We start from the raw sequence: 26,054 nt of genomic DNA, 5'->3' as shown, positions 1-26,054 counted from the left end.
GTTAGTGTATTTATTAACATTTATTAATTGAAAATAGTTTATTTAAGACAGCATAAAAACCTCAGAGGAAAATATTGTGCAGGAGAAAATCCAAATAGTATTTTTTTAGTACACACTTACAGTGATAAACTTCCAAATCCCCTATAACTACTCTGTCTTTGAATGGAAATTTCAGGGTATAATTATTGTTTACATATTTAAAGAGTCATTGGGTATTTAAGTCATAATTTCAAGCAACTATTTAATTTTTTTAAGTTCCTAATTTGAAATACTATACCGAACTTCTGATTTTAGTCATACTACTGCATCCAACACTAGGTGTTTTACTGCAGGAAAGAAATGGGGGGCATGGGGTGAGCTGCTTTCTTGGTGCACAGCGCAGCTTTCCACATTAGGAAGATGAAGCCCCACCTGGGACAGGTTAGTCAGCAGTGAGGTGATCTTTCCCGACACAGTGGGCTAGAGTCAGAGTGAGTCAGTTCTGGGAGTTTGTCTAAACCCACAGTATAAGGTTTAAAGCAGCGCTGTGTTCTAGGGTGTCGGCTGGTGTTCTCAGAGGGCGAGGGGAGAATTCCAAAGAGATAGGCAGCCAGAAGTAGGACTCCGGTGGTGGGTCATCCTAGCCCTCCCAGTCGATGCTGATGGGGCCGCCTGTCAGTATGTGGCTCTGTGGACCACTGTCATTCTCTCCTCCTACTGCCTCACGACGCATTCGCCGGTGGCAGCCCTGGGCACAGCGGGAACGCTCGTCCAGCATCCCGCAGACAAGGACCCGGCAGTGCAGGAACACTTCCTAGAAAGATCATAATGATAATGAACAAAAACAGTAAAAAGAGCTGCCACTTGGGGGCTGCTTACTAGGAGCCAGACACAATACCAAACGTTTCATATGTATTATCTCATTTCATCTAAACAACCACCCTTTGAGGTAGATATTCTCATCCCCATTTTACAGATGAGGAAACTGAGACTTAGGAGGTTAACGAACTTGCCCCTATTCACACATTTAGTAACATGGCAAACACACTGAGTCATGTGGGTGATTTAAAACCCTACATCCATAACTTCCGCCTTTGTGCAGGGACACAAGAGACCTCTGTGAAGACATCTAATAATGTTAACATCTTGGTTCTTCACATCAAGGTCTGGGCATAACATGGGCTCCCACGCACTTCTGTGTAAAATAACAAGTTCTTTCTCCAAGCTTCTTCCTATAAGTAACTTCCCCATGCATGCTGCCTAGCTGAGGAGGAAGATCAGGGTTAGTCATCATGGTTAACAATTGTTCTAGGACAATGATGTAGCTGGACAGGACATAAATACACTTAAATGCAGTATGGAAAAGACTGTTGGTCTCTTAAACTTCCTTTTGTTTATGTGTTTCGACAACTCTACTAAAACAAAAAACAAAAACCTTCTACCTTACAGAGTATACATAGCTTCTTATAACCTCTATTCATGTATATACGTTTTTTAAAAACTGTATCACATTCAATTTGCATGTAAATTTTTATGACAATAGCTTTTTCATATCTCCTTTTTCTGTATTTCATTCTGCATTAACTGCTTAATATTGCATTAATTGATACACTATTTGGTTTAAACAACACCTCTCTCATAACAGTGCTTTATAAACACATTCAACAAGTCATGTTTTACTTTTTGTTTTTGAGAAGCTGTCAGAATTGAAATTTTTAGACGATGATAATTTTATGGTTATTACACATTGTCAGACCACTTTCCAGAAAGTATACCAATTTATACTGGCATTGTATACATGTCCCTATAGCCTTGCAAGTTGGGATTTATAACTTTTATAAATTTCATATGTATAAAATAGTCTTATAATAATTATTTTAATTGGCATGTAAGTACTATTTTCACTGAACATTTCACTATTTGTCTTTTCTGCAAATATTCTTTCCATATACTTTGCCACGTGACCACTACATAGGCTTTTTCAACCACATCTGCTCACAAGGATTTTAAATTATAATCACATAGTACTTTCTTTGAACAAGCCCAGTTATTTTACTGGGTGGGGGGCAGATAATTGTGACATTCATGGAGGTGTTAACCTTCTAGATGGCCAGTTTTATAGTATTTTTCATAGAGGTGATGCAGATCCTAACTGTGGGCTTGTAGAATGTGAACAAACTGGGACACCATGAAGGAAGGCTGGGGAGGAGAGGTACCTTTAAAAGGTAAAGGTGTTCAGCTCACCTTGTGGTCTTTGCCCACAAACTTGAAGACAGGGACCTGGAAGTGCTTTGCGAGGTGATCCCGTGATGTGTACTGCTTTACTGAGTCATCTGAAACACAGCTGGAAGTAGGGCAGGATAGCACGTAAGACTTGATTGTTTAAACAGAGGTGGAAAAACAATCCAGTCCAACGTGTTTGGTCCAAGGAGAGGCAAACTGGGTGGAGGAGGCTGGGCTGCACTCAAGATTTTTGAGAATGAAAGAAAAATGAAATCCCCTCCCTGTGAAGGCATCTTCAGACACAGGCCTGCTCATTAACGCTGTCGGTCCCATCTCTCATTCTCTGTACCCACAAACTGGGCACAAGGACCTCCTGTTAAGTCATTGCATTGAAGTATTAGCAACAGCAGCAACATTTGTTTCAGAGATATCCTTTGAAATCAAGGTATCTTTTTAAGGCTGTATTTTCATTTGTAATATATTGCAGGAATTCTGCATTTACGTACTTTATTATTGATTTGAGAAGGCTTTTCTTTAACTAGATTTCACTGTATTTATGGACACCCACCCCTGAAGGGGATCCAAAGGTGAGCGAACCCCGATTTGTACAACAAAGAGCTGCATAAAGATGTCAGTTTCTTAAAGAATAACTGGATCTATTGGGGAAAATCATTCACCTCCAAAATGTTTTAATTCCTCTTTTCCCAGATTTAATGCTAAATTTTAGTTTGATAGGGCTTTGAGGTTTTAATCTCAGGTCTACCACTTAAAGTGAAACTCCTAGGCTCGCCTCAGGATTAGTTGAGGGTAAAGAGGGGTTAGTGATGCTCCACTTTGAGGCGAAGGTTTAGTATTGATGAACAATTTCTCCTAAAGGCCAGGGCTCACACATGTATTATGTTTTCCATTCTGAATTCAAAAGGAACTTTTTTCCTGACTGTTTTCCTTTTATGGATACTTAATAGTTCCTGTCTACCAGGCCAGTAAAAAAGTGGGATCAGATATAAAAGCCTATAAAAGTTGATAATTGCTCCTCATGCTTACAGAGCACTTTCTGGTTCATTGCTAATTGCTGTTTCAGGGCAGTTGAAAAATCCAATAAAATTATTTAAAAATAAGACATCTTGACTTGTATTACCACTACTACCTTATTCCCCTAAACTGAAGAGGATCTAAACATATAATGTGGTTTCTGTTATTTCCTGTATTTATGTACACATTTTCATTTTCCTGAGGTTAAATGAACTTATACCATCTTCTGATTATGTTCTGTAATAAATACCTAATGCATATCTAATCTGTGTGACACACTCTGCTGGGGGCTGCACAGGAGATAGAGATGAACAATATGATCTGTGACATCAGGGAGCTTAAAGCCCAGTACCTATGATAACAATAGTAACGTGACATTAAAATGACACTTTTCATGTGAATGCCTCAGCATTTTCAATTTATCTTTACCTAAAAATACTATTTTTAAAAAATTGAAGTATAGTTGATTTACAGTGTTGTGTTAGTTTCTGGTTATACATATATATTCTTTTTCGTATTCTTTTCCATTATAGGTTATTACAAGATAGTGAATATAGTTCCCTGTGCTATACAGTAGGACCTTGCAGTTTATCTATTTTATATATAGTAGTTTGTATCTGTTAATCCCATACCCCTAACTTTTCCCCCCATTTCCCCTTCGGTAACCATAAGTTTGTTTTCTGTGACTGTGAGTCTCTTTTTGTTTTGTAAATAAGTTCATTTCTATCATATTTCCGATTCCACATATAAGTGATATCATATGAGATGTGTCTTTCTCTGTCTAACTTACTTCACTTAGTATGATAATCTCTAGGTCCATCCATGTTGCTGCAAATGGCATTATTTCATGCTTTTCTATGGCTGAGTAGTAAAAATACTATTTTTTTTTTTAAAGAGAAGATGTGGCAGAAAGAGTTGTTGCAGGGCAACACATTATGGAATAGAACCCAAGACAAATTCTGGCTCTTGATTTGGTGTTTGCTGTGATTAGACAATGTTAGTTCATCAACTCCAAGTTCATGTGCTAAAAGAAAGTAACAATGGTATAGGAAAATCCAAAATAACTGATTACCCAAAAGTTGTCCAATATTTGACTTTGGAATTCAATGTTTCTTTTTCTGGAGATAAACTTTCTAATTCTACTTTGCTTAGGTTTGCATTAAATTATTTTGCATTCTCAGAGCATATGCCAACTAAACTAGAGGGAAGTGAATCAGATGTGTTAAATATCAGCCTGAATTAAATTTAAGCTGAGGACACTGAATAATCAAACAATTTACAAATATAAGTAAACTGCATTATGTTTATTTTAGGGCTCTGAACTAGCCCCAGATTAATATTATGATAAATACTCATTCAGTAGTTCATTAGACAAATATTTAATGACTTTTACTGCAGGCAAGGCATTGAGGAGGAAGAAGGAAGGAAGATATCTAGTTCAGGTCAGAAGGAATCAGGGAAGGCTTCATGGAGGAAAGAAATCCCAATGTGTTTTGAAGGACCAGTAAGAATCAGACAGGAAGAAACAGGGAAGAAGATTTCAGGCAGTGGAAACAGCAGGTGCAGAGTCAGGAGGGTGTAAGGAACAACAGAATTTGGGAATTGTCCATGGTTCCCTTTGGCAGGAGCAGAAACTGGAGAAGGCAGAGGTCAGAGGGCGAGGAATAGCAAGCCAAGCTGAGAGTTGGATTTTATCTTGAGGGATTATCTCAAATGCACCATTATTGTCCTAGCCAATATTGTACTATACAATATTGCACCGGAAATGGGACTGTTTTCCTGTGAATAGTGGAAACAGGCCCACACAGCAGTGTTTTTGAGTTCTATGCTTTTTAACAATTTTAATATCTTCCATAGCATTTTGTTGTTGTTTTTTTGTGTGCTAACGGCTGGAAAATTAAATAGCACAGCTTCTCCTTAGAACTGTCTAAAATTCAAGTCCCACTTGTCTTGACTGTTCCGTTGTTTGTCCCTTTCTGGACTCCTATACTACCCGTCAACTGTATCACAGTCTCTTATTTATAATTTGTGTGTGTTTTCATCTCAATACTACTGTGTATGTTCCTAAAATAAAGACCTAACTGAGGGTCTGAATAACAAGCTTTATTGAGACTGCAGGTTACATGTTTTCCCAGTAAATGAGTTAAGACTATACGTTTATGTTTGCAAAAAGTAAATACGAGGGGCAGGAGAAAACTTGGGGTAAGAGAAATATTCACTGTCTTGATTGTAGTGATAGCTTCACCAGGGTGTATACATCAGAACTTATCAAATTGTACACTTTAAATATGTACATTTATTGTATGCATATAGCACTGCAATAAAGCTGTAAAAAAATTTGAAAGGAACCCAAATCCATTCTCCCCCAAAAGTAAATCCATTCCCTAATCTACTTAGCACTAATTATGTGACTGAAAAAAAGACATAAAAATTGATGCTTCTACATTTCATTTTAAAACTTTGTGGAGAACCCTTTAAGATGGCAAGAAATCTAAAGGGCTTCAGCCCCCTATGAGACCTACTCTTAGCCATCCAAAGCAGCTCAGAACGATGTATTTTCCAGATTCTGAAAACAAGCTAAGGAGGCTACAGGAATCTGAAACTAGAAGTACTCCTGCTGATAAACAGTTAAATTTACCAATCAAAGGAAATCAAGAGGCATCAAAATGTTTTCAGCAGGGATCTGACTATATATATAATATTTTTTCTTTTGGCTGGATACCCAGGGCTCTGTGGAGCTGAGACCTGAGAGCTGGATTTAGGAGGCTGTTAGAAAGTGTTTTACCTGTCCGAGTGACAGATAATGAGAGCTGGAATTAAGGCAATAAGAGTGGAGAACCAGGTTGGAGTATTGCTACTTTTAGAAAGGCTTCTCAGTTGATCCTAATGTGCATCAGGGTTGAAAATCATTGTGCAGAAGATCGATAGCAGCAGGTGAAGCTTGCCTGTGGTGAGAGATCTGGGGAGTTAAAAGCAAAGGAGAAATTTCAGAGTCTATCAGGCCAATTAGCAAAGGGCATGAACTGGGGCACACCTATGGTGCTCTGACTAGACTATTTGCCTTTTCTTAAGCTGCAGGTCCCGATCTGCCTGAGATGTGTCCCATCTGACATTGGGGATGAGGAAGAAACTGATGAGATACTACTATGAGTTTGGAATGTGAGTGTAATTTTCCAGGGAATGTAAGCAGTGGGTGTGGTAACTGCAGGCTTCCAATGATACACAGAGACAAGCAAAGTTCTCAATCCAAGCATCCTCAGGGAGTACGGAAATCTCCTTTGTATAAAACAAGCAAACAGAAACGAACTTCACCTGATCTTTCTTCTCCTAAAACTGACCAAGTGTTTCTTCTCTCTCCTTCACTACCGAACTTCCTAAAAGAGGGGCCTGGGGCTTCCCTGGTGGCGCAGTGGTTGAGAGTCCGCCTGGCGATTCAGGGGACACGGGTTCGTGCCCCGGTCCGGAAGGATCCCACATGCCGCGGAGCGGCTGGGCCCATGAGCCATGGCCGCTGGGCCTGCGTGTCCGGAGCCTGTGCTCCGCAACGGGAGAGGCCACAACAGTGAGAGGCCTGCGTACCGCAAAAAAAAAAAAAAAAAAAAAAAAAGAGGGGCCCACATTTGCTGCTCCCACTTCCTAACCCTCTTGCATTTCTCAGCCCCAACTTGCCACCCATGCTCTACAATCTCTCTGGGCAGGTTAATCCTATAGTTTTGGCTATAAACAGGGGCGATTCTCTGTCCTTTGTCTCTAGTCTTCACCTTGTTCCTGGGTCTGACCTGCATTTCCAACTGCCCACTGAACTTCTCTGCCTTAGTATCCTGCAGGTATTGACAATACAATATTATTACTTGGAATTCTCATATTCAATATTTTCACAGCAAATCTGCTTTTCCACCTGTGTCCTTTCATCTTGGTTAAGGGCATCCAGTCAGTCACATGAGCTAGACCCCTTGGAGTCATTTTGGACTCCCCTCTCCTTCACCAGTTTTTACCACCAAAATGCACACAAACGGTTTCTGAACTAATTAAGAGCTGGCGAGAGTGCTGCGGGGGTTTTAGGAAATGACTGAGTTTGCTCTCGCACCCAGAGGTCGGATGTGAACTGGGGCTAATCCATCGTCCAAGCAGCCTACTTACCCATCCCGGATGAGGTAGTACTTCAGGATCTCGTCGATCTTGGACGTAGGGGTGGCAAAGCAGCTCTCCACCAGACTCTCTAAGCCATTCACGTGCACCAGGGGCTCAATGCCAAAGTAGAGGGAGTCTCGCAGCTTGAGGGTGGGCAGAGCTTCCCGGTAAGGCTCTTCGAACTCATGGTCCTTGAAGATCTCCAGAGTGAAAGGGAAGATTCCGTGACTGCGGCTCATGATTTCCAGCGGGGTGTTGCGAAGGTTGGGAACGTAGCCTTCGGAAATGGTGTACAGGCGCGGGAACTCACACGTCACAGGGATCAGCAGTTTGCTGGTTCGGATGATGATGTCGCCGCTGCTCCCTGGGGTCTGCTTGGGTAGACCTGTCACAAGGTTGCTAGCCACGATTTTGTCGTTCACCACCTGAGCCAGGCCAGGGCCAGGAGAGGAGAGTCTATGTTTATTTCCATAGAGCACCTCAGCCCCCGCCCCCCGCCCACCATAACGTTCTCCAAATTTCTTTTTACATCAAAGCACATGAGAGATTTGGTTGCTGAAGCCTGAAGCTTCTTTTTTTTTTTAATTGCTTCTCCTCCTTTTAGCAAGATATTTTGACTGTTAAAGAGTTTTACATACCACTTCATGGTCAACCCACATATTCTTTTGGAGTATTAGTCATAAAAACCTGAGCTATGCAGAATCAGCCAATTCAAAGCTCTGATACTTTAGAAAAGAACAGCTTCTGTACATTATTCTTTTTCTGGAATCCTGTGATGGTGCTGCAGCATGACCTTGTGCTGAGCTCAACCCCATGCAGACTTCAGCTGTCGCATTTACCCAGATGATTTTTCAGTTCTTCATCTCCAGCCTTGTCTGCTCTCCTGTGTGCCAGAACCCCTGGCTCATTGTAGGGCATTTCCATTTGATTATCCACAGATACAACAAATAAAATTTGCCTAAAGTGGGACCTTCTCCTCATATATCTCCCCCATGTCTCACCCCAAATCTCATTAGCTCTCTGATTTTCTCTAAGTTGGATTCAATAAATAAGTATTTGTTTATTTGGTTGCAAGGGCCTCTACACTGATCTCCTGGGTCCAGGTCCTCTTTTTTCTATCCATCTTGTCCACTTCTGATTTCATCATGACAGTGCCTGCTTAATCCCATTCCTATGGGAAAAAGCTCAAATGTCTCACCCCAGCACACAAAGCAGATGTCTGGAAGCATAGTCTCCCCCATCTACTTTTCCAGTCTCCTTTCCCAGTCAGGCTGTGTTGCCCATTCACTCAGCATAAGCCTCAGGAATTCCCATGTCTGAGACTGGCTCACTTGTTTCCCACCTGAAATGCCCTTTCCTTTCGTCTCCGCCTGTATAAACCACACACATGCTTCCACCCCAATTCAAGTCCCACTTGTCTTGACTGTTCCGTTGTTTGTCCCTTTCTGGACTCCTATACTACCCGTGAACTGTATCACAGTCTCTTATTTATAATTTGTGTGTGTTTTCATCTCAATACTACTGTGTATGTTCCTAAAAGTCAGGAATCTTATTTCACATATCCCTCAGGCTCCCAGCACAAGGCTGTGCACAGATTCTTGCAGGAAAGTACAAACCTTTTACCTCTAACTCGTTCAATCCCTGAACTCATTTGCTACCTCATAAATGAACCATCATCTATATCAGTCACTATCTTCAAGTATAATAATCGGTCAGAGGAGACATAGCCAGCCTCTGGGTACTGGTGCTAATGCACTCAGAAAAATGTCTGCACATATTGGAGAGATGGTACTATTTGAGAACAGAAAGAGCAGAATTCTTTTTAAGCCACTGTCCTCCCAGCGTCAGGACCACAGCACAGCAGATGCTCAATAACACATTTGTTAAATGAATGGTATATGATTTTTTGAACTCCATTCTTTTATGTGGAAATATTTCATCTATGACACAAGCCACACTGCACACCTCTGTCAACAACTTCCCAAATAAATGGATTTGGTCATTCCCCAAGGGTCCTTCAGGAAGAACGTACATCGACCACTGTGCCACATGTCTTGAGGGAGAAGAGGATATTGACGTGGGTGCCATTGGACACGCCTCGGCAGGAGGTGTTGGTTAGGAAGAGCTCCAGACCGCCGACCAGGTCCCTGGGGATGCTCACTTCAATGGTGTTCGACTTGCAGAACACGGGGACTGTGGGGACAGGAACTGCTGTTAGAACCGGAAAAGGGGAACTGGGAGAAGGGAAGGAGGATTCTAGGAGAAATAACTTCTCCCTCCCACACCTTGAGCTTTTGGTTCTATCCTCAAGGAAATCTCTGAGGCTCAAAACAAATTGGTGAATAAAACCTGGACTCCTAACTCCCAAGGTTGTGGTCAAATAATGCTCCTCAAATACTATATTGTTTCCCAAATGAGAAAATACTGTATCAAAATTTCATTCCAACAAACATTTATTTCAAAGTGTGTCTAGCATAACTCCATGCACTGAAACACCTAAAGGATGAACTTTTAGCACAAACACAATTTATTTGCAATACAGAAAAAGCACTGTTTTGATATAGGCTTAAATTACATAATGCTACTGCTTTGACTTTCCCATTAATTACTGCCCCATAAAACAGAGGTAATAAAAACAGCGTCAGGGCTTCCCTGGTGGCGCAGTGGTTGAGAGTCCGCCTGCCGATGCAGGGGACAAGGGTTCGTGCCCCGGTCTGGGAGGATCCCATGTGCCATGGAGTGGCTGGGCCTGTGAGCCATGGCTGCTGAGCCTGCACTTCCGGAGCCTGTGCTCCGCAACGGGAGAGGCCCGCGTACCAAAAAAAAAAAAACAGCGTTAGCGCCCTTGGGGAAGAGTTCTAAATTGTCCTTGCATTGCTCAATAAACCATAAACTATAAAATTCACTTTAATTTAATATAAAAATATTGCTCTTCCTTAGCGTTCACTCCTCTAGACTGTACAAATACTCTAAAAGGAGTACAAAGGGTACTGTCAGACGATATGTGAGGGCAATATTGGTATGTGAGGGCATATCACAGCAATGGCTTAGTATAAAGAAGTCACATATAGGTGCTCATTAAATACTTGCTGGATGAGTGAATTAATTTTCTGGACATAAATAACTAGATTTCCAGAAAATAGTTCTCAGAGGATTGTTGGTGATCAGATCGTATGTGTAGGGGGAAAAATCAGTTCCCTAGGGCTTTCAACTTTTCATAAGCCAATTATCTGTTAGAAAAGAGAGGAACTCCATCTAAATTAAGTATTAGTTATACAACTAATAATAGAAATTAGAGAAAAAAATCAAAAGTAAAAAGCAAAGGAAACTGTATGATCTAGCAATCCTCTTTTGGGTATAGGTCCAAAAGAATTGAAAGCAGGACCTCAAAGAGATATTTGCACACCCGTGTTCATAGCAGCGTTATTGACAAGCAATCCAAATGTTCATCAGTGGATGAATGGATAAACAAAATGTGGTATACCCATGCAGTGGAATAGCTTTAAAAAGGGAAGGAATCCTGTCATATGATGCAACATGGATGAACCTTGTGGACAATTTGCTAAGTGAAATTAAGTCAACCACAAAAAGACAAATACTGTAGGAGTCCACTTATATGAGGTACCTAAAGTAGTTGCCTTCATGGAAACTGAAAGTAGAATGGTGGTTGCCAGGGGCTGGAGGGAGGAAGGAATGAGGGGTCCTTGTTTTAATGGGTATAGAGTTTCAGTTTCTCAAGATGAAAAAGTTCTGAAGATTCGTTGCACAAAAATGTGAATATATATAACACTGCTGAACTATACACTTAAAATTGGTTTAGATGGTAAATTTTATGTTATATTTTTTTACCACAATTTTTGAATGATTCCAGAGTGTACACACGCTGCTAAAAGAGGTAGTGTTCTAAAAGATGAGAATCTTGACACACTCGGTTGAGGAAGGCAGGGAGATTAAGAGGGAGGAATTAAGAGCAGAGGTTGATCATGTACTACCTTGGCAAGTGTGGTTATCCTCAGACAGCACCAAGCCCCGGGGACATTCACACTGATAGCCCTTCTCAGACATAAGGCAAGAATGGCTGCAGCCACCATTGTTATTGTGGCATCCTTCGATGTCTGCAATAAAAACCAAAAGAAAAAGGAACGATATTGTAGCCCTCTTCCCCAAGAATTCTGGTTCTTGGACTGGTACTTTGCATCAGGTATTGTACTTGACTTATCACAGTATCACTGGGGCCCAACTCAGTCACTGAGACATGACGTCCACAAAGAAGTTTATTAAATGTTAAAGCTACAAAGAGCAATCTTATAACACACATAGCTCTAACCATTTAAGCTGGTCATTTTGTAGAATGCCCTTCAATCCGGCTTTGTCTGTTATTCTCATGGTTAGACTACAATTTGGGGGAGGAAGACCCGAAAGTTATTTCTTAATTTCTGTAACATTTAGTCCACCCAGTTTGAAATTTTATAGAGTATTATTGATGTAAAAGGGACTGACAGAATATAAATTCACCTAGAGCAGCTAAATGGATCAGAGTTAGTCAGAGCTATTACCAGTGGTTGGTAATCTCCTCAAATCTCTAGGAATAATAGCACTGGAGATATGTTTCTTGGGCTGACAGCACATTATAAAAATGAAACCTGGACAACACACTGAAAGATTCCACTCAGCTGAGCTCTTTGTGACATTCCTCTTATGAGGTAGATTTTTAAAGTTTTCTTTTTAAAACTTTCACATTTTCAAAAAGCATACTCAATCAAATGTGCAAAAAGGAAAAATATTCAGTTGAAAAATGAAGAAGCTACCACATAATGTCATAGTTAGCGAGGAAAAATAATGACCTTTGTGGGCTCTGGATATGATCTTCTAGATCATGGGTCATCAAACTCTGGCCTGCTACATGTTGTTGTAAATAAAGTTTTATTGGCACACAGTCATACCCATTTATTTCCCTATTGTCTATGGATGGGTGCCTTCTCATTACAAGGGCAGAGTTGAGTAGTTTCAACAGATTCCATATGGTCCGCAAAGCCTTAAATATCTACTGTTGTGTTTATGAAGAAAAAGTTTGCTGGTCCCTGTTTTAGGGGTAAGATAATAAAAGGGAATGCGTTCAGGAATCCCCTGGTGGTCCAGTTGTTAGGACTCTACACTCTCACTGTCAAGGGCCTGGGTTCGATCCCTAGTTGGGGAAATAAGATCCTACATGCCACATGGAATGGCCAAAAAAAAAAAAAGGGAATGCTTTCAAATCATTTAAGATGCTTAAGGTAAGATATGAGCCAATTTCCAGTTATAGCTATAAGTCTCAGTTCATTAATAATAAAAATATTAGTCCTCAGTAAATTAACTTGAGATGAATCAATTTTTGTGAAACAGGGAGAGAGAATAAATTTGCAATGAATTAATCTTTGCAAAACTTAGGAGAGATTAGGCTATCACCTGTTTATAAATCTGTACAGCTAAAAAGGATAAGAGTATTCCTATGGGTTTTTGAAATAGCTGAAAATGATATATAATGGTGTAGAAGAAAGCATAAAATTTGCTATAAAATGTTAAAGTCAACATTAATAGGAAATTTTTTTCTTAAAAATGGTCTTCCTTAAGTCAGTTAATTTCCCTGGGCCTCAATTTCAATATATGTAAAATGAAAGGGTTGGATTAAATGTTCACTCAGGATATTTCCAGGTCTAAAATTGCAAAGCACAAAATAAATTGAAATTCTTATTTGGTTTGAAGCACTTTAAGTCTCTTCCAAGGACGTACCAAAGTGTTTAGAATGGCTATATCTGCAAGTGGGATTGTGGTCATTTTAGTTACCGTTCTTTTACTCCTTTGTATTTTCTTCTATGAACGTAACTCTTTCATAATAAAACAAAACAATAAAAGTTACTTAAAAATTAAAAAGAGCTTTTTATTTTAAAAAAGAAGATATGCTAATCTAACAGACTAGCTAAAGAAACAAATATGTTTGGACTATCAATAAAATGTAAGGGTTTCCATAAAAATAAATAAACAAAAAAACAAAACCAAAAAAAAAAAGGCAGGATTTCAAATATGAATCTTAATCCTAAAGTGTAATTCATATTCAAATTTTATCTTCTGCTAAAATACTTTTCAGTTATGATTATTAGGTTTTAAAATTATATGAGAATTAACTTAATATTTCCAATAAAATACTCATGAGTAATTATAAATGTTCCTCATGGAACATTTCATTAATATTTAAATATGTAAAGATTATTGCATAAAATAAGATTTAAGGAGGATTCAGGACATCACTCTTATTCAATAAAATTTAAAGTACATTTAGTCTTTTTACAAGGGACAGTAGTTTGATATCCTGGTTAATGGTCCCTGAGTTAATAATGCAAATTTTGTTGCATGAAATGAATTGTGAGCACTAGCCATAATTTTTCCTTTTGGGGTAGTATTTTATTATTTTGAATATAACTAGAATAAAGTGAAATTGTAAGCAGTATTATAATCTGTTATGCCACAAATTCAATTACCCTCTGGGACAAATCATATGTCCTCTGTAAATAATGATAATTAAGCCATTTATCTCTTCATATAATCTGCAGAATTTTTTTCTTTTTTGGTCTCTCAACTCCCAATATCATGAGATCCAGACTTATTAAAGTGGAAGTGATGAAATTTTATTTGGGACAATTTGCAAGGGCCTTAGAGAAGGGACATTATCTAAGCTTCATGTCATAATAGTAGACAATTTCCATTTCAATTATTTGACATACAAATTCTTTTTAGTACTTAATTATATGAAATGTATACAGCATTTCTACTATCAAAAATAGATAAGTTTAGGGCTTCCCTGGTGGCACAGTGGTTGAGAGTCCGCTGCCGATGCAGGGGACACGGGTTCGTGCCCCGGGCCGGGAAGATCCCACATGCCATGGAGCGGCTAGGCCCATGAGCCATGGTCACTGAGCCTGCGTGTCCGGAGCCTGTGCTCCGCAACAGGAGAGGCCACAACAGTGAGAGGCCCGCGTACCACAAAAAAAAAAAAAAAAAAAAAAAAAGATGTTTACTTATCTCTAAAAATATATTAATCTCTAATAAATTCAAAGCATATGAGTAAAAAAAAATGGCTTCATGTGAGCCAGTTTCCCAAACTTCCAAGATGGTAAGACTCACCTAGAAACTTGGTAAAAACACAAACTGTAAGGCCCCTCCCGCCCCACTGAACCAGAGTTTCCAGGAGAGAGGCCTGGGAAAGGCCAGCTTTAAAGGCACCCAGGTGATTCTCAGCAGGGAAGTTTGAGAAACACTCCTGCAAACCATTTGTTATGCTACCTACCCATTATCTTGCTACGCCAGACGTGCTCCCTGGATGTGCAGCACAGGTGTCACCTAGAAGTTATTTAAAAATGCAGTATCTTCACCTGACCCCAGACATACTGAATCAGAACCTGTATTTTAACAAGATCCCAGGTGATTCGTGGGCACATTAAAGTTTGAGAAACACGGAATACCCTATTTTTATACCTCAAATTAAAATGCAGGTCTCTGCCTCTTGCAAAATGCAACAGCTCCCTCCTGCTAAAGCTTGGAGACAAGATCAACACTGCATTCTGTCTGCAACACGAGCATCCTGCAATGATGTTCAGTGATGATGATTTGTGGTTTCTTTACACAGCCAGATTGTTACTCTCTTCTGACGTTGGCCAGTTTTATGAACATCAAAGAATAAGCCAATGGCTTACTGGGGGCTCTTGATGTGAATCCCTTCTTGCCCATCTCACCTTCACATGTCTTGCCATCACTTCTTAGCACACGGCCAACCCCACACTCACAGCGATATGAATTTTTGAGGTTTACACAGATCTCACTGCAGCCACCATTGTTTTGTTCACATTCATTTTCATCTGTAGAAGAGAGACCACACCATTTACATACTGCTGAGCCAGGCAGTCTTTTCCCAAGCCCCTTAGCAGAAACTCCACACCTTTTCAGATCCTGTCCATAGACTTTCCACAAACCAACTCCAATATAATCAGTTTTATTAATCTGGTCTCCCCACTAAGTTATTTGTCCCTCTGCCCTCTGCTGGAGCAGAAGGCAGTTAGTTGGTTGCTTGCCAGTTCCCTCCTCAGGGCAAAACTGTTGGGGAAATGAAGTCCCCTTTGTTATTTGGGTTCACCTGCTTGTTCGTATTGGAGAGTCTCACTTTCTCCAATTCCTGAAGATTTGCTAAATAAATAAAACATAAGTCAAACTGTGTTTTAAATGCATTAAAGGAATTTGCATTGCAGAGGATATGTTGGATAAAATTTTTTTGCGAAGCAGTCTTCTTTATAACATGAACAACTGCCCTCAAAATCTATTTTAAACATTGGAATATTCCCACATTGTACTTAAGCAATGATTGCTAACATTTTAAAGAATCTGATGAAGGACATGGACTTTTGCTATAAAAAAAAATGTACAGTTGGCAACAAATGTCAACTTCTACAAACAAAAACAGGGGAGCTTGAGGAGCTGAATTGGTCATGGCTTGGATACAGGATATAAACCAGGGACTGGGGTTTAAACACCCACAAGGTAACAGGAAGCATGGCCTTGGGCCCACGAGAGGAGATGAGCTGGAACTGAAACCCTGCTCAAGTCTAGGACCCTGGAAAACGTATCCCCACAATGAAAGGGGGAGGAGAAGGACTCTGCTCCGAGGCCCAGGAAAGAAGTAAGGAGCTCTCTGCCTGAGGCTCTAGGAAAGAGAAAAGTCTTCATAAACCCCAAGTTGGGCCCTGCCACGGTTGATGTATGAACTCATAATTCCCACATGGCGTGGGGATCTTGAAACTGAGAAACTGATGTAAAATTTGGCCTGGCCTGGACTGTTGAAGCTTCTGTGACACAAGCAATCAAAAAACTCTCTGTAGTATAAAAAAACCCTCCTCAAACCAGATAGTAAGAGTGGAGTACCACAGAAAAACAATTACAACAGAATGTGGTTTATCATAAAACATTATGCAGGGGCTTCGCTGGTGGCGCAGTGGTTGAGAGTCTGCCTGCCAATGCGGAGGACACAGGTTTGTGCCCCAGTCCGGGAGGATCCCACATGCCATGGAGCAGCTGGGCCCGTGGGCCATGGCCGCTGAGCCTGTGCGTCCGGAGCCTGTGCTCCACAACGGGAGAGGCCACAGTGGTGAGAGGTCCGTGTACCACAAAAAAAAAAAAAAACCAAAACAAAACACTATGCAGGAGGAGATGATCCACTATGAGAAAGCTGACAAGATAACAAATGGGAGGCTTTGAACTGGAGAAAAAAGAATAATCCAGAAAAATCCATAATACAAGGATTTAAAAAATTATTAAACAGATAAAAGAAAGGCCAGTAACCAAAATAAAATTGTGTAGGAAGACAAGGCAGAATTGAAACAAAACAAACATACAGAACTCGTAGAAATGAAAAATATAGTTGCTAAGATTAGACCCTTCATCAGGACCCCTACTGCCTGGACAGTGGATGGCTAGAGGTGCTAGCAGCCCTCCTGGGAGTGGCCACACTGGTGCTTGGGTTCACCCTCCGTCGAAAGCCTGGATTGCTTACTTCGAGACTGATAATTTTACGTGAGAGAGAAATACGCTTCTACTTATTGAAGCCGTTGTTATCTGGGAGCTTATTGTCACTTACAGCCTTAGAAACTCTACGCCCCAGCAATTCCACTTTTATGGGTATACTCTAAAGAAAATCTCACAAGTGAGGTAAGGTATCATTTTTATGTTAATTTTAAGAACACACAAAACAATGCCATATATTGTTATTGTTATGTTATATTATTATTGTTATTTATTACATAAATAATAAAAGCATAAAAACAAGGACCAGAAGGACACACACTAACTTCAAAACTGTGATTACCCCTGGAGGGTGAGAGAGGTAGAAGAGATGGAGTGAGATGGCTTTATTTGTATCTGCAAAATTTTATTTTAAAAAAAGGAAGAGGGACTTCCTTGGTGGAGAAGTGGTTAAGAATCCACCTGCCAATGCAGGGGACACGGATTCGAGCCCTGGTCCGGGAAGGTCCCACATGCCGCGGAGAAACTAAGTCGTGCACTACAACTACTGAGCCTGTGCTCTAGAGCCCACAAGCCACAACTACTGAGCCTGCGAGCCACAGCTACTGAAGCCCACGCACCTAGAGCCCGTGCTTCACAAGAGAAGCCACCGCAATGAGAAGCCCATGCACCGCAACGAAGAGTAGCCCCCGCTCGCCACAACTAGAGAAAGCCCACATGCAGCAATGAAGACCCAATGCAGCCAAAAATAAATAAATTAATTAAAAAATTTTTTTAATTAAAAAAGGAAGAAAAATTTAGCTATAAATCTGGGTACGTGAGTGTCTGTTATATTACTTTCCTATACTCTTCTCTCTGCCTGAAAAAAATAATCTATAATAAATAATTAAAATTGTTATATATTTTTTAAAAAACTAAAGTAACATTGACACATGCACATAAACACAAAATTTTGCCTCTAATTTCAGGAAGTTCATGACCTCCCTGAAACCAACAGACAGACCCCAGGCAGGAACTGAGGGCTTTTCCCTATGTCCCGATAGGCAGAGATGTCCAAGATAAATTGTTAAGCAAGAGATGTGTATGGTGTGTATAATATGCAAACTTTGGTTTAAAAAATGGCAACAAATAAATAAATATGTATATTTTTATTTTTATATCTGCCTGAAGAAACCCTGGAAGCATACGTAAGTAAATAATGTAAGAGTTTACTTGGGGGACTTCCCTGGTGGTCCAGTGGTAAAGAATCTACCTTCCAATGCAGGGGATGTGGGTTCAATCCCTGGTCAGGGAACTAAGATCCCACATGCCGTGGGGCAACTAAGCCTGCGTGCCAAAACTACTGAGCTCACGCGCCTCAGTGAGAGAGCCTGCGGGCCACCACAACTACAGAGCCCATGTGCCCGGGAGTGCATGTGCCACAACTAGAGAAGCCCATGTTCCACAACGAAAGATCCTGCGTGCTGCAGCTAAGACCCGACACAGCCAAAAAAATAAAGAAATAAAATAAATATTAAAAAAAAAAAAGAGTTTACTTGGGATGGAGTTGGAGGAGAGGGAAATGGAGCAAATGGGGGACAGAGAGCTAGATATTTCACTGTATACCTTCATGCTGTTTAACTTGGGAGTCATTTAAATACATTACCTATTCAAAAGTTATATTAAAACAAAAGAAGAGATGAATGAACAACTCCTGCCTTAAGAGGAAGCCAAATATTTTCCAACAGACACGCGTGTGTGTGTGCGTGTGTGTGTGTGTGTGTGTGTGTGTGTAGTGCGAGGGATTGGGGAGAACTGTAGGAACCATCATCCCCCACACCCTGAACCTGTTTACATTAAATCACATAGTCAAAATCAACCAGGCAAGAGCCCTAACAACTGTTATGGGAGCGCCTAACCATGCTCCATGGGATGGCCAGTGGGGTTCATTAAAGAGACTGAGGAACAAAAGCTTTTCTAAAATAAGAACCCTTTGATATCCCTTTCATCCTGATGCCCTATCCCATCCTGATCTTGTTACTCTTCTTCTGGAGGAGGCAGCTGTGGGGTAGTCCTCCCCTTTCTCTCTAGACTTGTTTTAACTCTATTTGAGTCTGAATACAAAAAGCTTCATAACACTAAACAGAAAATAGATGATCTTCAGTCCTGGGTTTTTTAACTCTATTTTTCTCCCTGCTGTAGACAACAAAACATGTATACAATTGGACAACTCTGGATTTCCTACAAATAATCTGACTCCCCTTTCTTGCTACTCAGACAAACCAAAATTATATTAGTGAAGCTATAGGAGTATGTCTTTAGATAATTCTAGACCAAAGCTACCCAACAGAAATACAAAGCAAGACGCACATGTAATGTAAAATTTCCTAGTAGTCACATTAAAAAATTTATTAAAAGACATTGGTAAAATTAATCTTAATAATATATTTCAGGGACTTCCCTGGTTGTCCAGTGGTAAAGAATCTGCCTTCCAGTGCAGGGGACGCAGGTTCAATCCCTGGTTGGGGAACTAAGATCCCACACACTGTGGGGCAACTAAGCCGGCGCACCACAACTACTGAGCCCACGTCCCTCAACGAGAGAGCCCTCGTGCCACAAACTACAGAGCCCACACACTCTGGAGCCTGTGCACCACAACTAGAGTGAGAAAAATCTGCACACCACAACCAGAGAGAAGCCCACGCGCCTCAACGAAAGATTCCGCATGCCACAACTGAAGATCCCATGTGCCTCAACGAAGAGCCCACAGGCCGCAACTAAGACCCAGTGCAGCCAAAAGATAATACCAAAAGCCAAAAGATAAATAAATAAAATAAATTTAAAAAATAGATTTCATATGTCTAAAATATTTCAATATATAATCAATATTAAAATTATTGATATCTTTTATTCTTTTTTTGAACTAATCTTCAAAATCTGGTGTGTATGTCTCAATTTGAATGATAAATTTTCATCAGAAATACTTGAGCTGTATTTTAGAGTCATAAAATTTACAGTTCACTCAAGTTGTCCCACACATTTTTAGTTTTCCAATGACTGAATCAAATATTAGCTTTTAAATTAAAATTAAGTAAAATTACAATTCAGTTTTTCAGTCACACAAGCCACATAGCCACACATGGCTAGTGGCTAGCGTATTAGACAACGCAATACCAGACTGTCCCGACACATGATATAAATTTGGCTTGAAGCTTTAGTTATGAACTAAAAAGACAAACCCCATTCTGAGTTTTCAGAGACACAAACTGGAAAAATGATGGCACTCTGAGCCAGGAAGAGTTTTTGATTTGTCCTTTACTCCTAATAGCCTGTTTCTACCGCAAGATGGGTTTCTTACCAAAGCAGGTCTGTCTGTCGGGGCCTAGCACGGTTCCTGGAGAGCACGTGCACCCACTGGTATCCAGGCAGCTGCCGTGGCAGTCCTCATCACAGATGTCATAAAAATCTATGGAGGATAAAGAGGTCATTTCATGAAGGGCGAGGACCAGAGGACACTCTCATCCATGAGAAAGCCTCATGAGTTCAATCATGGGGTATGAATTCCTAGCCAACATCAAGAGAATTCTCATTGATCAGGGTTTATATAACCCAATGGCAAGAGATGCTGCCTAGGGACATGTTCTGTCATTGAGATCAATGAGTCCCAACTTCAGATCCTTGGGTGACCATGGAGTTTCTGCAAATCTAAAACCTCACCAAACATGAGCTGTAGATTAAATAAGCATTATGTCCTACTCTTCTATGCAGTATATATTTTAAATGTATACAGATTTTTATGGGATTAATAACATGAAAATTCATTTAAAAGTATTACTGATCTCAAGTGGCTTCTTTCCATTATACATCATTAAAAAAAATCAATGGGCACTAAGCACAATGCTACCATATGGATGTCTGAAATATATATTAAGAAGGGGTCCTCCATGCTCAAAAAGGCTGGAAATCCACACTAAATAACATTTCGCTTTCTACTGTTCTGTTTGAATGGAGTGGAAGACAAAGTAAAACTGATCAAAGTCATAGCTCCTTTCCCTTTCTATTCTTCAGGAATTTTTCAGAAATCTAAGAACAGACCTCAGAAATCATGATCTGGAGGTATCCGTGGCCCTAAATCAATGTTCTTCAGGCTCTGAGATACTACCATAACCAAATTTCCTATGCCGTTTTTCTCTTTGATGCCATATGTGGCCTTGTGGGGGAGGGAAAAGAGCCCAGGGAAGGTACTCACGACCACAGTAGACGTGAAAGCAGACGCTGGGCTTGGCCAGACGATACACATAGTAGCCTCCAGGGCAAGCTTTGACCTCCACCGTGGTGTTCCAGAGGCAGCAGTTCCCACTGAAGCTTGCACAGGCCTGGCGTTGCACAATGCCATCACCTTCTAGAGGATGGCTGCCATTGAGCCAGACAGGTGCATGGGTTCCGCAGTGGTTTTCTGGTATGCAGAAGGTGGGCATGGCATCCCCTGCCATGCCTGTGAAGCGGTACCACTCCCCATCCACATTGTTGTCACACAGAGGGGAACCTTGAGACTCATCAAATTGGTGGTCAGTGTTCCTCCACGGCTCATTCAGACTGATGTAAGCAGAACAAGGATCTAGGGCTGGGAATGAAAAGGACACCTCAGAGGCACCTTGTGATGTTTCAGATCACAGTGGCAATAGACTGAGTCCACCTTCTTGGTCTTACATTTTGGTTTTTTAGTTCAAGAAAGAAATAATCTAAAGTCCCCAAAAGTAGCTGCTTAAGATTCCTCAAGTTGACGTAAACATATTTCATAAATGCCTTTTACATTTGAAAAATTATTTCAAATCTATTTAAGGTTTTGTGTTTGCATTGAACTAAACCTTTTATCCAGAGTAATCATCTGATAGGATAGTTGTTCAGACCAAGGGAGGTTACAGTCTCACTGAAACCTGCACTGGTCAGACTATGTTTTGAGTACTGTCTTCACACCTGGAGGCTATATTTTATGAAAGTAATGGACAAACTTGATGTCCAGAGGAAGGTGACCAGATTTAGAAGGGAGCCTAACAATTATTTACTGGGGAAGAAGCTGAGAACTACTGTTTGGAGGGGAAAAAAACAAACCCTGAAGACTATGCATCAGTCTTCAAAAATCTGGAACGGCTTGTGAAAGAGGAATTAGCTTTCTGTTACAATGACAAGAACAAATTGTTACGGGGAAGTACATTTCAGTTCAGCGACCTAGTAATGGAGAGGCTGTATCATAGAGTGGTAAGCTCTTCATCTTTGGAAATTTTCAAAAAGTAGTTGGATCGTCATTTGTAAGCAAGATTTTGGATGGAATTTTGCATTAGCGGGCAGTTTGGCTTGATAATGAATGTGTAAAGCTCATTCCACCTTAGAAGGAATAGGCCTCTGGCATATGTCAACTGCTTTGAAATACACAGTATAATGTCAAGTAATTACCAAAGATATTCTCCATGTGAATGTTGGTACATGTTCCATCACCTATTGAAAACACCATGAACTTTGTGTCTTCACAATTAGCCAGGGCATCACTGTCTAGAATATAGCAACATTTCAAGCATGCATTTTTAGTGCATAAATAACATGGACAAATATCTCATCAAAAACATTTTAATGACTGAATACACCAATATCCCCAGTTCACTGCTTCTCTCAATTTCAGGAAAACATTGAATTAACACAGGCAAATTGTTCTTACAAAGAATCTATAAAATCAAGAAATTCTAGAAGGGAGTCCTAGCCAAAGTACTATCCTTCTTAATGCATGTGAGGCTGACTTAATAGACATTGTAGGCAGGGAATTCATATTAAGGCTGATATACTTTGTGGGCAGGAAATTCAGCTTCAGCAAATACTGTACAATAATTAAGTGTGGATAGGCCATGATCATAAAATCTAAGTTGTCTAGAAAATATTTTGGGTTTTCCCAGTCTACATTTCAAATTCAAGTTTACTCTCAAAACTTCAGTCACATGTAGAGGAGGGTGCGGCCTAGTGCTAAGGGCCCCATTGAGAGTATAATAACCGTTTGGGACAAGAAATAAGTAGTATATTGCATATTCTGGAAGTAACACTTATGCAGAGTTACACGTGCCAGGAGCAACCCTCTCCTTATAATGTCCCTGTGGTTTCCCGACTGTGCCCTAGACCATGGTTTGATGTCCCTTGAGAGGAAGAAATGTCCTCATACAGACTCTCTACCCTCTGAAAAGGGAAAAATTCCCTAATCTGCCCTCCCAGCTGTGGTTCTCTTATGAAGACAGATTTTCAGGGCAATTTCACAGGTGTTTATAAATTCATAGAAATATTTGGTTCAACTCCTTGGCTCTAATTTTATAAGAAATGGTTAAGTACTCAACTTTTAATAGCTTTTACAGAAATTCCTAAACCTCCCTCAATAACTATTTCATGATTTATAAAGTTTTTCCTTAAATTTAACTATCATTTCTTGTGCTATCTGTTGAAAGTTTACTTCCTCTCTTGTTGTAGGTGATACATGGCACAAATAGGAGAAATTTACTATCTTCTGTAAACTAAATACATATTTTAAAAGTTACCCATGCAATATTTCCTAACATTAAATAAACCCATTCCACTCACTCCCTTTAAAGGGAGTAATTTAATCCTTTAATAATCTGGCCACTGGCGTTAATTCCTTTTTTCAGTCTCTCAATGTGGAGCCCGAATTCGGTATTCTGCATGTTGCGTCCTGAATTGCTGACGTATATATACACACGCACACATAATACACCGCTCAAATGAGAGAGCTTGGGGCCCCAGCTGGCAGACAGCCGGTCAGCCTTGATTTCAGGACGTTCGCTCGTCAGCCCGGACGTCCGTGCGCCACCAGGGCCAGCACCTCGCCGTGGCCGAAAGCAGAGTAAATGTCAGCAACCCCGCCCTTTCGTCCCGGCACCCAGTACTCCCTGAGCCTCCAGGTCCGCACCCTGGGCACCGCCCCTCGGATAGTCCCCCGGTCGCCAGATTCTGCCCCCGCGCTCTCGGGCCGGAAGCCCCTCCTCTCCTTCCTTCCCTCTCCCGCTTAGCTTCCCGCCTTACCCCCTCCCCTCTTCTACTTTTTTTCTCACTTACCCTCTCCTCTCAGACAACTGCACCCCCACCCAGTCCCTAGCCCCCAGCCCCCAAAGTTCTCCCTTTATCTTGCTTATGGCGTTGAGTCAAACGTCCTAGGAGGGCTGGAAAAAAATTAATAAAATAAAAAAGATCTGGGAGGGGAGAAGGTGTCTGATGGGAGGGTACAGGAGGTACTAGAGGGAGGAGTAAGCCAGGGAAGAGAGTGGGGAGAAAGCGGGGAGGAAGTTGAGGGCAGGACCACTTTGACTCAAGAGACTCTTGGTTACTTACTGGCAGCAGATACAGGGTGATTAAACTTAGCTCAAACCTATCTTTAAGACTTTTTTAGACCAGTTTTAGATTTAGAGAATAATTGAGGAGATTGTACAAAAAGTTCCCATTTTCTGGCACCCAGTTTCCCCTATTATGAAACAATCGTACACTAGTGTGGTATCTTTGCCACAATTAATGAACCAGTGTTGATACATTATTATTAACTCAAGTCCATAGTTTAGATTTCTTTAGTTTTTGCCTGTTTTTGTCTATTCTGGCATTCCATCCAGGATACCACATGACATTTAGTTTTACATGTCTCCTTAGGGTCTCAAGCCTATTTTTAATGTTTATTCTTAAAGGTACTAGAGCAAGGCCTTAGTTACCCTGAAGAAATAGGGGCACTTAAACACTGAGATTCTCAGAGGTGCCAAGAAGGATGGTTCTCGCCATTTCACTCTCTCTTCTAGTTAGAACTTAAATTCTAATGGGAAAAGGAGAGAGAAATTTGTTACTAACTGGAATTAAAACTTTGCTTTGTTGGCCAGTTTTGTACCAAGTCTGGAGGTACCAAGGGGGGAGACAGTTTAAGATTCACTCAGTCTCTGCAAAAATTCGTATTTTCAGATGTCAAGACTAAGAAGTCTGATTTATCCAGATCTGTGCCTTTAGGGGCACACTCAGTCCCTTGTATTAATGAAAGAAAAAACTCTAACCTCTGCTCTAAAAAAAATTTTTTTTTCCCTCTTAAAGTTGGGACTATACAAGTGCCTAGAGTATAAAGAAGTTAGGATTCCTTTTACACATACTCCAAGAAATATTTAGCTCATGGAAAGTTGTTTGGATTTGGCAGATCCATGGAAATTTTGGATGCCCAGGCAAAAGGCTAAACGGAACATGAAATGAAATTCTCTGAAAATATATCTCCACAGGTTTTCAATGACTTTCCTTCTCCTATTCTAGAACCAGTATTTAAGATACTGGAATCTTGCTCTTCATAACCTGTACATAACAGCAAATTCCTCAACAAAAAGTACATCGTGCCAAGTACTTGACACAAGACTTACCCATTGGTGACCCAAGTGTTACTGTGATGAAGAGGCAGGTGAAGAGCAGGAACTGAAGCATCCTTTTGGACCAGCCACCAGAGACAGACTGGAAAATCCTCTTAATTTCAGTCTTCCTTTGTCCGCTTCTTTTTCAAACACTTTTTTAAAAGGCCTCTAGGCCCTTGTGAAGAAGACTTTTCAGTACTGGTTGGGGCTTTATCAGAGGAAGAGGATGAGTGGGATAAGGTGTCCATTGCTCTGGCCTTGACCCCAGATAGAAGCACTGCTTTACACTGTCAACAGAGTTATTTTATTGATATTTTTCTTTAGGGGAAAAAAAAAGAAAAACTCTCACAATCCCTCATCCTCCTATTGTTTTTCTCTCAAGACTTCCCTGCAATGAGGCCTCCAGTATCTTATCCAGAAGGGAACTCTAAAAGAGGGACATCCCCTCACGTCAAAATCTTGTTTTGTGACTTCAAGGAACTGATTTCATGATATTGCAGCCATAGCATTGCAGATTACATGAGAATGGGATAAAGCCTAATTTTTGGAAATGATCTTTAGAAAATGTCTTGGTCAGGTGGCCAAGGAGTTTACAATAGCACACAAAAGAGTAGTAAGGACAGGTGTGGAATGAGGTCAATATTCTCTTGAAGCAAGCGTCCAAGTCTGTTTTATTATGGTCTTTGGTATCAAAACTTCCTAAAGAAACAAAGTTTAAGTTGTGTTTGAGCATCAGTATCTCATGTTTTC

At 40.5% G+C, this 26,054-nt stretch overlaps 1 protein-coding gene across 1 annotated transcript; it reads right to left on the bottom strand.

Moving 5' to 3' along the window:
- Positions 1-619: 619 nt before the first annotated feature.
- OIT3 (oncoprotein induced transcript 3) lies at positions 620-25,442 on the bottom strand (the record flags this gene model as incomplete). The annotated part of the gene is made up of 9 exons (XM_082634482.1): positions 25,317-25,442; positions 21,137-21,511; positions 20,246-20,353; positions 15,132-15,254; positions 11,358-11,480; positions 9,398-9,558; positions 7,375-7,790; positions 2,224-2,323; positions 620-793 (listed from the first exon to the last, which is right to left on the bottom strand). The coding sequence occupies exons 1-9, from the start codon at positions 25,375-25,377 to the stop codon at positions 620-622; spliced, it is 1,641 nt and encodes a 546-aa protein (XP_082490608.1). The 5' UTR covers positions 25,378-25,442.
- Positions 25,443-26,054: the final 612 nt, after the last annotated feature.

The sequence above is a fragment of the Mesoplodon mirus genome, assembly GCF_964341445.2.
Source record: "Mesoplodon mirus genome assembly, chromosome: 2".
In the NCBI taxonomy this organism is placed as follows: domain Eukaryota; kingdom Metazoa; phylum Chordata; class Mammalia; order Artiodactyla; family Ziphiidae; genus Mesoplodon; species Mesoplodon mirus.
This window is presented reverse-complemented; position numbering and strand designations above follow the sequence as displayed.